Source organism: Choloepus didactylus, chromosome 21 (assembly GCF_015220235.1).
Source record: "Choloepus didactylus isolate mChoDid1 chromosome 21, mChoDid1.pri, whole genome shotgun sequence".
Classification (NCBI taxonomy): Eukaryota; Metazoa; Chordata; class Mammalia; order Pilosa; family Megalonychidae; genus Choloepus; species Choloepus didactylus.
This window is the reverse complement of record NC_051327.1, coordinates 37,642,338-37,656,125: the sequence shown is the minus strand read 5'-3', so window position 1 is coordinate 37,656,125 and position 13,788 is coordinate 37,642,338. Positions and strand designations below refer to the sequence as shown.

The window sequence follows — 13,788 nt, the reverse complement described above, 5'->3', positions numbered from 1 at the left end:
AGCATCGTCTTGCTGATGCCTTGAGTTTGGACTTCTCTTGGCCTCAAAACCATGAGTCAGTAAGTTCTGGTTGTTTAAGCCAACCCATTGCCTGGTATTCGTTTTAGCAGTCAGGAAACTAAAACACCTGGTCCCCCCCCCACCCCCCCCCCCCCGTCCATGACAGACATATCACCCCGCTTTAGTTTCTTCTGTTTTCTTTGGCCAGAACGGTCTTATTTGTGGGCTTGTTGGCCTGCATTCCCACTCTGCATCCCATGGGCCAGGGGACCCTGCCTTCTCAGGGGGTACCTGGCCGGTTGGAAACACAGGTGGACGAGATGGCACTTGGGCTGGGACCTGAAGGACAGAGTCAGGCTTTCAAGGGCCAGCAGATGGTACCCGAACGACGCTGGCACTCGGCTGCCTGCCTCCCTAACCTCATCTGTAAGAATGGGGTCAATAACGGTTAGTCTGAGGATCCAAAGTTACTACTTTTCATACGGTGCCTGGCAGGAAGCACTGGATACAGTATCGCTAAATTAGATCTCAAGAGAGGCCTCCTGACAGCGAAATTAGGTCAGTTCCTTGTCAGATGTTTTCCGAACACCCCACACTTTATAGCTGCAGGGCCCCGGTCCTAGGGCGGCCAGCTAAACCCCAGGACGCCGCCGAGTCAAATTTGAATTGCGCATCAACAACCAATCAGTTTTTAGTATAAGTGTGTCCCGTGTAATTTTTGGTCCTTTTATTGGCTAACCCCGGCGCCTCGGCCCTGCCGGTAGTCGGCCGCAAATTTCTGAGCCGACCCCGCTAGAGGGCATGGCCGAGGGTCGCAGACGCGCCTGGGCCGCCCGGGGTCCCGCGCTCCCCGCGCGGCCCCTTGCCGCCGCCGCCGCCCGGCCCGACGTGGCACCCGGGCCACCCCCGGCGCCGACGCTCCCGGCCTCAGCCAATGGCGGCGTCTCCCGGGCGGCGGGCGCGGCCTCCCGCCAGCAGAGGGCGCCGCGGCGGGCGCCGCGAAGCTACTACCGCCGCCGGTTGCGGGGCAAAGCTCCGAGCGAGCGCCCAGGCCGCCGCCTCCGCCGCCGCCCGCTCGCCTCCGCGCCTCTGCTCGCTCGCCTCGGCGCCGCCGCCCCCACAGGTAGGTGGGCGCCACCCGGCCCCGCGCGCCCGCGCCCCCTCCACCCCGGGCCCGGCTCGCGCGCGGCCCATCCCCCTCCCGGCACCCCCCGCGCGGCGCGCGCCCGCCGCCGCCTCGCTCTCGCGCGGGGCCGTTAACGGGCGCGGGGCGGGGGAGGGGCGCCGGGACCCTCCCCTCGGCCGCCCCCCGCCCCGGGCCCGACGGCCCAGCACGGAGGAGACCCCGGAAGCGGGGCAGGGCTGGGGCCCCGCCGGCCTCCGCCACAAAAGAGCCGCGGGCGTTGGCCGGCCGCCCGGGAGCGGGGCGCGGCGCCCCGAGTGCGCGAGGCCGGCAGGGCCCCCCAGGGGGCTCCCCTCTCGGGGCGGCCGGGAGAGGGAGCGGTGCGCCCGCGGGGACTGGCGAGGAAGGGGTGCGTTCGCCCTCCTTCGGCGAATGACTGCCTGACCCAGTTCCCGCCTGCATTTCCGTTGGCGAAATGTCGCCTCTGTGGCCAACTTTTATAATTTTATTATTCGGGGCCTGCTGTGGTGTTCGCGGGGACCCTAATTAAGGATCCTGTGTTTGGGGCGGGAAGGATGCGCGTGGAGTGCTTGGCTCGCTTATTGGGACAGTTGCTGGTTTATTGTTTTTTGCGCGGGGCGCACATCTAGGATGGGTTCCCAACAGGTTTATGGTGGCTGCGGGGGCTGCCAGGGCACGTTTCTTTTCTTCACCCTTAAAGAATGAGGATCTGTCAGTTCTATTAGCGCGAATTTCCTGTTGGGGATGGCATGGAAGGGGTGTGGTCGAGCTGAAGGGGCTGGCTGGCCTGAGCGCTTGCCCCTGCGTCCGGACTGGGGGAATTTTTCAGTAGTTGGGTGTTTTCCCTGATGTTCCCCTATGTTCGGGGCTGAAACGCAGTACCCGTGTTGGGTGAACTTAAGACCAAATATTTGCCTAAACTGGACCTGCGCTGTCCAGTGAGGTGGCCGCTGGCCACGGCGACTATTGAGCAATTGAAATGTGGCTAGACCTAATTGAGGTGTGTGTGAAACACACACCGGATGTTGAAGACTTAGTATGGGGGAAAAAAAAAAGGAGGTAAAATAGTCATAATTTTTAATGCTAAATACATGGTGAAATGATAATGTTTTGGATATATTGGGTTAAATAAAATGTTATTACAATTAATGTCATTGGTTTCATTTTACTTTATTTTATGTGGCTACTAGAAGATTTAAAATTACATATATGGCTCCCATTTTGTTTGTCTTGGACCGTCCTCAAGTAGAGCATCTGACTGGGGGCAGGGTGGCTGGGAGCCTGTGCCATCTGGTTATCTTTTTCGGCTTCTGTTGGCTGGTGGGGTGACCTCCTCCCCACAAGACTCTCCAAGGAACCCCCCCCCCCCCCACCTCCTCACCCTGAGTTGAACCGGGTTGTTGAGCTGAATTGCACAATAGGGGTTTTGTCTTAATTTGCAGAACAGTTCAAGTTAGTGGACAGAATTTTCTCTGTTGAAAAAATTTTCTTCTCTGCTGTGTCCTGGAGTCTGAAAATAGTTGTATGAGTTTCAGCTTAGAATTAGATCCTGAGTTACTGCTGGCTGAATATTAGCAATATATTTGTTGTGTGATCTGCAAAGTGGATGTTGACTTTCACGGCCTCTGCCTCCCAGGAGAACTTGTGCCTCACTCAGCGTTGCTGTGACTTGGTTGGGGGCTTGTCATACCCTGGCCTCTTGCCTTCCCATTCCCCAGATTCTGTCATTTTTTTGCCAGTAAGAATGTTGATTGTCAAGCACATTGTCCCACAGTTCTTGAAAGGACTCAAGGAATTTTGATTGATTTTAAAACCTTTCGATTTGGGTGGGTTCACATCCATGTTGTGAGTTGCAGAATCAGTTGTGATAGAATTGGAACTCTAGGAAGGGTGAGAGTGACTTAAAGTTTTGCACATTTCAGTAAAGAAGGAGGTAGAAACAAAAGCATATATCTGTTCCCTGTTGCCATGGATACTTTAGAATGGGCTTTCAAGATAACTTATGTGAGAAAACTGTCTTGTAGGTAATATCTTGAATTTTTGTTTAGTGAAAATACTTTTTCTCCTCAATTTTAAAATTAGAAGTGAACCTCCCCCCCCCCCCCGCCAAAGTGTGTTTATAAATCAAGAAAAGAACTTTAGACTTTAGATAATATTGGGGGGGGGGAATTAAAATACTAATCCAGAAGTGAGAAGGTTTTTTTAATTAACGCTAGTGAAAATACATTTATTTTGAGTCACCAAATAAAAAGGCTCATCAAGTGGGGTGATTCTCTTTGATGTAAAGAAATGAGACTACTTATCTTTACCAGGTTTTGTCCCAACAAGAATTTACTTTTTTATTTTATGGGTTTAGTACTTTTACGTTTAGTTAATTTGATTGTTAAGTTTATTCTTATTGTAACCTTGTGAAGCCTCAGCAACCATATAACAGGACTGGGAAGAGAGAGGCATGGTTCTGTTTTCACAAACAGAGAAATGGAACTTTTGTACTTTCATAAAATACCTGAATTTGGAGTGAGACCTTAATTGGCAATTTTGATGAGAAGGTGAGGGTGTGTCGGGCTCAGCTGGCCAGCGTTCACTGAAAACCCTCATCTGCAGCCCTGGGCATGTCACCGACAGGCTGGGTGACCTGGGCAGATCACTCCTCCCTGAAGATGTCCCATCTTTCTTGTTGAATCCTACTGTACAGAGATGTCTCATGGGAAACACCTCACTGTCCTGGGTGCTGTAGGAGGCACTCGGCAGAGGTAGTATCTGACCCCATCTGAAATCTGACCTAGCGATTTCAAGTTGAATAGTTCCTGTGGAAAAAAGAAAAGGCAAAAATATGGAATTACCTTCCTAATTTGCTTAGCACAGCCTCCAGCAGGAAGTTTTCATTTTCAGTGAAAGGGAAAATCTGTCTCTTAAGATATCCTGCCACTGTTACAAGACAGTGGTGGAATGTGGAATGTATTTAATAATGTTTTGCTACATGGGTGTGTTAGCATTCTGCAAGCTGCATTGTGTCCCAGGAGCTTTTGTAAGTGTTACTACAGTAAGCAAGGACACTGTTGCAAGGGTTCCACCGCTTGAAAATAATGTTGCTTTGTTTCTTAGTTGTTGTTTTTAAAGCTGTGGCAGGGAGAGGCTTAAGTCTGAGAATGGAATTTAAGGTAGAGTAGCAATATAATTGTACACTTGAAAGGGATACCTTTTTAGGCAAAAATCCAAGCACCATGTCACCTGCCCCCATGTACCGCCCTCACCAGGACACTGCCTCTGGCCCTGTGCTAAGTCCGTCTTGTAAGTAAAGCTGTGTAATATTTATTCTTCATATCAAAACACGTTAGCCCATAGGCGGAGCCTACTTCTGTGTAAAGATTTTGCCTGAAGCAGTACCCTAACTTCCTGTGCCTACTGCATTCTTGTGGACGCCCTCTGCTTCCTGTAAGTCACTCCAAATGATGACCCTGGAACATATGGTTTTTTTTTTGTTTGTTTGTTTGTTTTTTTAATTCAGTTTTATTGAAATACATTCACACACCATACAGTCATCCATGATATACAATCCACTGTCCACAGTACGATAACATAGTTATGTGTTCATCACCACAATCTATCTCTGAACATTTTCCTTACATCAGAAAGAACCAGAACAAGAATAAAAAATAAAAGTGAAAAAAGAACACCCAAATCATCCCCCCATCCCACCCCATTTGTCCTTTAGTTTTTATCCCCATTTTTGTACTCATCCATACACTAGATAAAGGGGGTGTGATCCACAAGGTCTTCACAATCACACTGTCACCCCTTGTAATCTACATTATTATATAATTGTCTTCAGGAGTCCAGACTGCTGGGTTGGAGTTTGGTAGTTTCAGGTCTTTACTTCTAGCTATTCCAATACATTAAAACCTAAGAGGTGTTATCTATATAGTGCATAAGAATGTCCACCAGAGTGACCTCTCGACTCCATTTGAAATCTCTCAGCCACTGAAACTATTTCGTCTCATTGTGCATCCCCCTTTTGGTCAAGAAGATACTCTCAGTCCCACAATGCTAGGTTCACATTCATCCCCAGGAGTCATATTCTACATTGCCAGGGAGATTTACACCCCTGGGAGTCGGGTCCCATGTAGGGGGGAGGGCAGCGAGTTCACCTGTCGAGGTGGCTCAGTTAGAGAGAGAGAGGGCCACATCTGAGCAACAAAGAGGTACTAAGGGGGAAACTCTTAGGCACAATTACATGCAAGTTTAGACTCTCCTTTGTGGTAACGAGCTTCATAAGGGCAAGTCCCATGATCGAGGGCTCAGCACATCAAACCGCCAGTCCCAATGTTTGTGGCAACATCAACACAAGTCCAGGTGAGGATGTCCAACACGTCCACACCTTCCCCCAGATTCTCGGGGCTGGGGAGTGGGAGGCTGTAAATATATTTTTTATTATCTGCTCAAATTACTCTGGGATGTGTCACTATTTCACTCCAGCCTATACTAACCTACTGTATCTCACTTCCTATTCAAATGGAACATATGGTTTTGTGTGTGTGTGCTCGTTCCATTCTTCCTATGTGGCTTCCCCTGCCCACCTGTGTGTCGTCCTAGTCCGTGGTCACCTTAGACAGGTGCTTGCCCTCCTCTTGGTGTCACTGGCTCTCAGGCACAGTGGGTGGCAGCCCAGGCTTGAAGCTAGACTTTCTGGCTTTAAAATCTAGTTCTACCACTTCCTAGCTGTGTGATTCTGGGCTTCTCTGTGTTTCTGTTTTTCTCTGTGTTTCTGTTTCCTCCTAGTGCTTACCTCTTATTGTGAAGATGAAATGATTTGATCCACGGGAAATGTTTAGAACAGCGTCTGGCCTCCATAAGAGGGCAGCTGTCATCTCCTTGTATGTCCATGTATGTCACAGTCACATTTCACTTCCCTTGGCGTCTTCTGGCAACTAGACTCTAAAGTTACTGTGTCAGGCCTAAATCTCACGGAGAGGAACACTTGTGTCTAGTTGCCAGTGCTATGCTAATCTTTAGTGCAAGGGCTCTCACCTCCGGGAGGGGATTATAATGAAGATCCAAGGTGCCTTTGGTTCTTATGTAACTTCAGATTGACTGACAAATTTAAAATCAGCTAATCCCAGAAAGATGATGTTCCAGCTTGCCAACGTTTAATTTAATTAAATTCATATTTAATTGAGTTTCTTGTTTTAAAGTGTTCTGTTCACGGCTTTACCTCCCCCACCTCCCCTGCAAGTTCCTTTTTTTTTTTTTTTTAAGGAGAAGAAGGAGTATCTGATGTGCTTTTTCCCTGTTGGCAGTAAAGGAAACCCATCTCTGCCCTACTTGCGGTTTCAGGTCTTTCTCTCTGTCACTGTCCCCAGTTGATTCCCACTATATTGCTTCACATCCCACCTTGAAGGGTTGAAGGCTGAGGCCCCACAGCCAGCTCTGCTCACCTCCAGTCATTCCCTGCCGGGCACCCTCCTTTGTCACGCGTGCCTTTCTGTGAACAGTTGTCCCAGGTTCCAACTATTAGGCCTCCGAACTTGTATGAAGCATTCTCTTTACACATGGCCACTTTATTCATTCTTTTAAATATTTATTGCTCTGGACCCAGCTGTCAGTAATGCCATCAGGATTAGGAGAGACAAGGTGCTTCTTGAAATGAGGAGATTGTGAGAGGAGGTTATGAGAAGCGGTCAGATTTGGGACAACCTGCACATGTTTTGACAGTGTAACTGGTAGACTTTGTCAGTGGATTGACTGGACGTGGAGTGTGAGAGGAAGAAAAAGAGGTGGGCTTCAGCATGAGTAACTGGCTAGAGGGTGGTTTCATTACTGAAAAGGGAAGCCTGGACAGGTTTGGACGTTAAAAGTCACACATAGACCCAGAATTTTGTATATGATAAAGGTGGCCTTACACGTAACAGGGAGGAATAGTTGGACACTTTAGTAAATTATGTTTGGGCAACTGGATAGTTATTGGGGCAGTGGGATGAGGGTAACATATATATTTAAATCCCTACATCACTCCTGCCGGTAAAATGGTGGATAAGATTAAAATTAAAAAAAACCAAGAGTACTGGAAGACGGCTTGGGAGAATTATTTTATAATCTCAGAGTAGTGAAGGTATATCTGAGTATGCCAAAATCTAGAAGCCATAAAAGAAAATTGTTAAAAAATTCAGCTACTTGAAAATAAAACTTATGCCTTTCAAAAAGTACCATAAAGTCAAAAGAGTGACATCAAATTGGGAGAAATATTAAAAACATCACAAAGGTGTACTTTCCTCAATATATAAAGAACTTTCATAAATAATTAAGAAATGCCCAACCTGGAAGAAAATGGGTAAAGGATATGAGCAAACAATTCACAGAAAAGGAAGTACAAATGACTCTTAAATCTGAGAAGTTCAGCCTTACGAATGATAGAAAGACAAAAACAAACATCACATTGTTTTACTGTTTCTTACACACCTAGTTGGCAAAGATTAAAATGTTTGATAAATCGTAGGTGAGGGAGTGGTGAAACAGGAACTCTGATGTATCACTTGTGAGTAGTGTAATTTGGTATAACTTCTCTCAGGAGCAGTTTGACAATAGCTGGCAAAATAAATGCATATATGCTTTATCCTACAGAAATTCTTTAAAGATATACCTGTATGGCATGACTTGTGTATACACTGAACTTTAAAGATTGGAAACTACCAGAATGTCTATCACTCGGGGCCTGGTTAAATTACGGTGTAACGTGTAGTGGAACATGCCACGTGGCTGTTAAAAATAAAGCAGCTTTATATGTACTGATGTGGAATGACTTCTTAGATTAGGTGCTACGTGAGAAAAGCAAGGTGTAGGACATGTTAGCCTGCTCTTATTGGTATGAAAAATATTTTTTAACTTTTTCAACTTTTTACTTTGAATATCTTTTTCAACTTTTCATTTTGAAATAATTAGAGACTCCCGGGAAGTTGCAAACACAGTATGTAGAGTCCCATGACCCCTTCACGCAGCTTCCCCCGACAGTGACATCCCAGGGAACTGTGGTCCAGTAGTAAACCCAGGACGTTGATATTGGGGCAGTGCAGTTGGCATATTGGCTACAGTACAGCACAGTACAGATCTTACTCAGTTTTCACTAGTTTTCACACATGTGTGAGTGTGCATGAGGTTCTGTGCATTTTTATCCATGCACAGATCCATGTCACTGCCAGTGCACGGCTTGGTTGCCCTCAGGGAGGGCAAATAGTGGCCGAGTGGCAGAGTTGGGGTGGACATTCCTTTTCACTGTCATATTAAAATGCTATTTTTTAAACCATGCCAGACGGGCAAGAGACATCCGAGTAGCACTTTCAAATGGGCAGATGGAGAGGTTGTTGGTGGCTCCCTGCAGAGCTCTGCCCAGAGCAGGGCAGATGAGGGTGTTTCAAGTCTGGGCTGTGCCGGAGGGTCCCCCAGGGAAAGGAGGGGATCCGGATGCAGCCCTGGGGCTCTCACATTGAGCGACCAGGTAGAGGGGGAGCCTCAGGCTGGGAGGAGCTAGAGTGGTTGTGAGGTAGGGCCGGGTGGTGGGAGAGCTTTCAAGGAGGGTGGGGGAACCTGTAAGTGCTGCTGAGTTTGAGTAGGAAAAGAGGCTGTTGGATTAACTTCATCAAATTCTTCCTCACTTAAAAATTGAAGCCAGATTTTAACTGGATCAAAATACAAGATGGTGTGTAAAGCATGTATCTTTTTTCTATCTTTTAAAAAGAAGAGAGGGGTTATTTCACAGGTAAAACTAATCTATGGTGAAAAAAAAGAATCAACAGTGGTTGCCTGGAATGGGGGTAGGCAGGGATTGGCTGGGGAAGGGGCATGAAGGAACTTTCTGGAGTGAAGTTAGTTGTCTATATTTTGATAGGGGTTTGGGTTATGTTACATGAATATATCATTTGTCAAAACTTATCTTAAGATTTGTGCATTTTATCTTAAGAAAACACGAACTGTAAACAAATATTGAATTCTAGGTAATGATATGCATGGTGAAGTATTTGGGGGTGAATTATAATTGATGTCTGCAGTTCAGTTTAAAATTCATCAAAATAATAAGGTGAATTGGATGGACAGAAGGATGGACAGATGTGATAAATATAGCAAAATATTAAGCATAGACTAGGTAGAATATGGGTTTGTGATATTCGCTGTACAATTTTTTAACTGAAAATTTTCATAACTTTGGGGGGAAAAACTTTTTAAAAATTACTGAAAATGAAAAGCTTTGTCTTATATTTAAATGTCACCTGATACTATGTTCCCAAATCATTAAACATTTAAAAGGGGGGGGAGGGATTTTATGCTATTAAACAAGTCTGCATCTAATCTCTTTCTGGGCACTTAGTTGAGCTGTCACCTCTTTGCCACATACCCTTTGTAAAAGGTTGAGGTTCAAGGTTTCTAGCACTTTCTGGGGAAATAGCTCTAAGGCTATTATTTTGGAGATTATCATTACCAGGGAGGCCTGTCTTAGCTGACAGAGTTACTTTCTGAGTGAACCTCAAGCATTCCCCACCCCCTTCCTCCCCACCTTGGCTGGACAGAGGTTGGAACATGGATATGTCATTGAAGAGAGCGGGAATAGTTCTTGCTTTAGGCTTCCCTTTCTTTTGTCTGAGCTACAGCACCCCCAAATGCTACCCCAGTTTCCTCTGAGCTCTGAAGTTTGGACTCTGAGTTGGCCCTGGTTTAAATAAAACATAAGGGAAGCTTGAAGATCCCTTTAGTTGCCTTTCCAATGAAGGCTCAGAGGCTATGCAGACTTTAATACTTTAGTTTTTTTCCCAGAAGTAATACTTTTTAGATGGCTTTAAAAATGAAGTTTTAAAGGTGCACAGTGAGAAGATACCATCCTAGCCACCCAGTTCTCTGCCATGCTATAGTTTCCTGTGATTCTGTCTGGAGCTATTCTATTTATGTACTAGTAGATTTGATTATGCACCCCCCCCACCCCCACCTTTTTACAAAATAGGGTCATATTATCTACACTTCTGCACCTTTTTTTTTTTTTTTTTCCTTTTTTGTTCTTTAACTGCAGAGTATTCCATTGTATGGATGTAGCACAATTTTGTTCAGCCAGTTCCTTTTTGATAGACATCAAGTTAATTTTTAATCTTTTTCTCTTACAAATAGTGTCTCCTTAAATAACTTTATACAGACAAGTAGGAATTTTTAAAAAAGCTTTTATTATGGAAATTGTCAGACATATAAAAGAAGATAGAAGAGTAGACTGAACCCCTACTTATCCATAATTTGGTGGTTCCAGTTATCAGGATTTTGGCAATCTTGTTCCGTCTCTACCCATCCACCCCTCTTCTTTTGGCTTGAGTTTTTTTTTTTTTTTTTGAGTTTCAAAAATATGCAGAACAGTACTCAACTACAGTGAACGTAAGAAGACTCAAATACTCAAATTTAATATTCAAATATGTGATTCTACAGTGTGCTTTTTTTTTAAATTAAATTCAGTTTTATTGAAATATATTCACATACCATATAGTCATCCATGGTGTACAATCAACTGTTCACAGTACCACTATATAGTCATGCATTCATCACCACAATCTATTTCTGAACATTTTCCTTACATCAGAAAGAATCAGAATAAGAATAAAAAATAAAAGTAAGAAATAACACCCAAATCATCCCCCTCATCCCACCCAATTTTTCATTTAGTTTTTGTCCCCATTGGCTAGAGTATTTTAAAAGCAAATTCAAAAAAAAACCAAAAAAACAAATTGCAGCTATTGTATCATTTTACTGTAGTGCCATGGACTTTTTAAACTTTTATTTTGGAAATTTTCAAATGTAGACAAAGTAGAGAGAATAGTATGAAGAATTCCCATATACTCATTGCCCCCTTTCTGCTGTTACCAATAGTCTCCTATGTCATCTTTGCCTTCCCCTCCTTTTTTGTGGTTGCGGGAATATGTTAAAGCAAATACCAGCCAGCATATCCTGTCACAGATAAACATGTCAGTAAAATACCAACTTTTAAGAATAAGATCAAGCAATTCAGAACTGACAGTATTGAAAAGAATGAAAGAAATGAGAAGAAATTTTCAACCTTTGGGTGGCATTCCAATCCCCAATCCCATCCCCATTCTTTGTAAAAGGCAGATTTAAAAATAAAACTATGGATGGTAAATGATAATGAAACTAAACAGTTCAGCTGTGTGCTTGCAACATAGGTGGAATTTCCCTTTCTGTCCCCTGGGTCCCAGTGCACGTTTGGGTCTCAGTGGTTCAAAATTGGGGGTGATTGTGCCTCTCAGGGGCATTTGGCAATATCTGGAGATTTTTTTGGTTGTCACAATTGGGGCGTGCCACTGGCATCTAGTGGGTGGAGGCCAGGGATGCTGCTGAATATCCTGCAGCGCACTGGACAACCCCCGACGACAAAGAATTATCTGGCTCCAAATGCTGAGGTTGAGAGCTCTTGATCTGGGACATTGGGAGGTGATGTTTTATCAACAGGCCACCTCTCTGTGCCTCTCCTTCAGCTTGCTGGAACTGCTCAGTGAGCGTTGATCTGTGAGTCTAGATTCCAACAGCCCCGAAATGTATTGACATTTCATGTGTTGCGTTGAAAAGAAACTCTTCCCATCCAGAAAATGCCAATTGAAGTCACTTCATTTAGATCATTATTCTATCAGCCAAAAAGGATACTCCAGAAGTCGGTGTAACAAAATCCGTGTAAGGTTTAGACTCTGCTCACAAGAAAGGCAGACTTCCCCAGAGGCAAGCGGATGTGAAACCTTTTTATTCTGGGGAGCTTCCAGAAGTTAAACAAGGCCGGGTCTGTTCTGGTAGCAGTTGAAGCCTATAGACAAGGAGAAAGCAAAACCTGTGGTTGAGGGAGGGAAGAGAAGAGAAGGGAGGAGAGAAATGACTTTTCAGTCTTGGAGCTTATTTAGGAGGGGCATTCACAATCTGCACAGAGGCTCAGCCTTTAGAGTGTGAAAACCTCCCCTCCTTTGTGTGTGTGTGTGTGTGTGTGTGTGTGTGTGTGTGTGGCCTCCAGACCCCAGGGGACCACTGAGGGACCACAGAGATAACTCCCTACACTGTCCTTGGCCTCCAGGAATCCAGTCAAGTTGGGAGATGGGCGTGTCTGTGATGCCTTAACTAATTTTGCATTCTTTCTCTTTCCAGATTGCTCACATAGAAAGTGGATGTGCAGGATAACATGTCCAGTGTGTCCGAGGAGAGAAGAAAAAGGCAGCAGAACATTAAAGAAGGATTGCAGTTTATACAGTAAGAGCTTGAGGATTCGTGCTTTGTGTTCTTGCCACATAACAGTTCTTTATTATGTGGTTCAGCATTTTGCAGAGATTATGAAATCTCTGGTCATATTTGCAGGCCCTGTTGATTTGAATTAGAGATGACATATTTTGGTTCAATCAATATTTTTTCTCTTGTATGTGAGGATTATTCTTTGTGCTCTGACTGTGGATCCTACTGTGGCTGATGAAATCCTTTAGTGTCCCCTCAAATGGTTAGATTGAGGAATTTGATGCTAATCTCAAAAGAACAGTTCTGATGAAGGAAAAGCAACTGAGAATGAGCCTCTGTTGGCACAGAGGGCTTCTGTGGTCAGTCATTTCTGCTAAGGAGCACAGCCTCCCACGGGGCTTCTGGAAGCACGTCAGTGAGGGGACCACTCGGGGCTCGGGGGGGCATGGCCGGGCGGAAGGGCCTCGCAGTTCCTTCCTGGGTAGGAGGCATTCTTCTTCATGTGCAGTGAATTGGAACAAACTGTATCAGTGGTTCTGTACTATTTTTAACCTTGTTTGGCATTTGAAGAATCAAGGCTGCTTTTAATAGAAGTGTGATTTGAAAGAAAAAATGTACTTGCTGAAGAAATTACTAAGGAATAGTTTTAGATTTTTTTTCATGACTATAGTCATGTGAATAATGGTACAAAGGAGAATTAAATCTTTAAAATATGCTTTAGCAAATTCATAGAGAGAAAGTGGATTAGAGGTGATCAGGGACTTGGGGGAGGGTTTCTGCTTTGGGAGATGAGCAAGTTTTGGTAATGGATGGTGGTGATGGTAGTACAATGTGAATATAATTAATGCTACTAGATGGTACTCTTAAAAATGATTAAAAGGGCAAATTTTATGTCATATATATGTTACTACATTTAAAAAAAAATGCTTTTAGCCAGTGGCAAGCTAATAGAACTTTTAGGGTGACTTCAGACTGAACAGATCCTGATAGGATCCTGATATTTACAATAAATTTATTTCTTTTTCTTAGGTCACCGCTGTCGTATCCAGGAACACAGGAACAATATGCGGTAATGGCTCTGGGAAGGTCTGCTTGAAAACTCTGCAAGTAGCTTGTGAACACTGATCTAGAGCAGGGGTCTGCAACGTCTGTGGGCCAGATCGGACCTGCGGCCTGTGTTTGTAAATAACACTGCCACACCCAAGCGGAAAATATGATCTGGCCAATTCCTGATATATAGGATGATGTTTTTTTATTTTGGCATACTTGGACAGTTGTCCTGTATTTTCTTTTCCCTGTTAGTTTTGAATTGATTTATCTTTTCAGCTCCTTGAAGATTACTTTTAGCCTATTTCATTTCATTGAAAGTTAGTGGGACTGAATTTGTGCCTAGTATCTTC

General features: G+C 44.6%; 1 protein-coding gene across 4 annotated transcripts in view; it reads left to right on the top strand.

The window, feature by feature from the left end:
• Positions 1-988: 988 nt before the first annotated feature.
• Positions 989-13,788, top strand: part of ZC3H7A (zinc finger CCCH-type containing 7A) — a 36,041-nt gene continuing 23,241 nt past the window's right edge. Inside the window, exons 1-3 of one of the 4 annotated variants that reach the window (XM_037814148.1) lie at positions 989-1,123; positions 12,308-12,409; positions 13,418-13,457. In XM_037814148.1, coding sequence (XP_037670076.1) covers positions 12,342-12,409; positions 13,418-13,457 — 108 coding nt within the window. In that variant the 5' untranslated portion in view covers positions 989-1,123; positions 12,308-12,341. Of the gene's footprint in view, positions 1,124-1,249; positions 1,533-12,307; positions 12,410-13,417; positions 13,458-13,788 lie in introns of those variants that run through there. The other 3 variants (XM_037814145.1, XM_037814146.1, XM_037814147.1) reach the window with 3 other exon arrangements.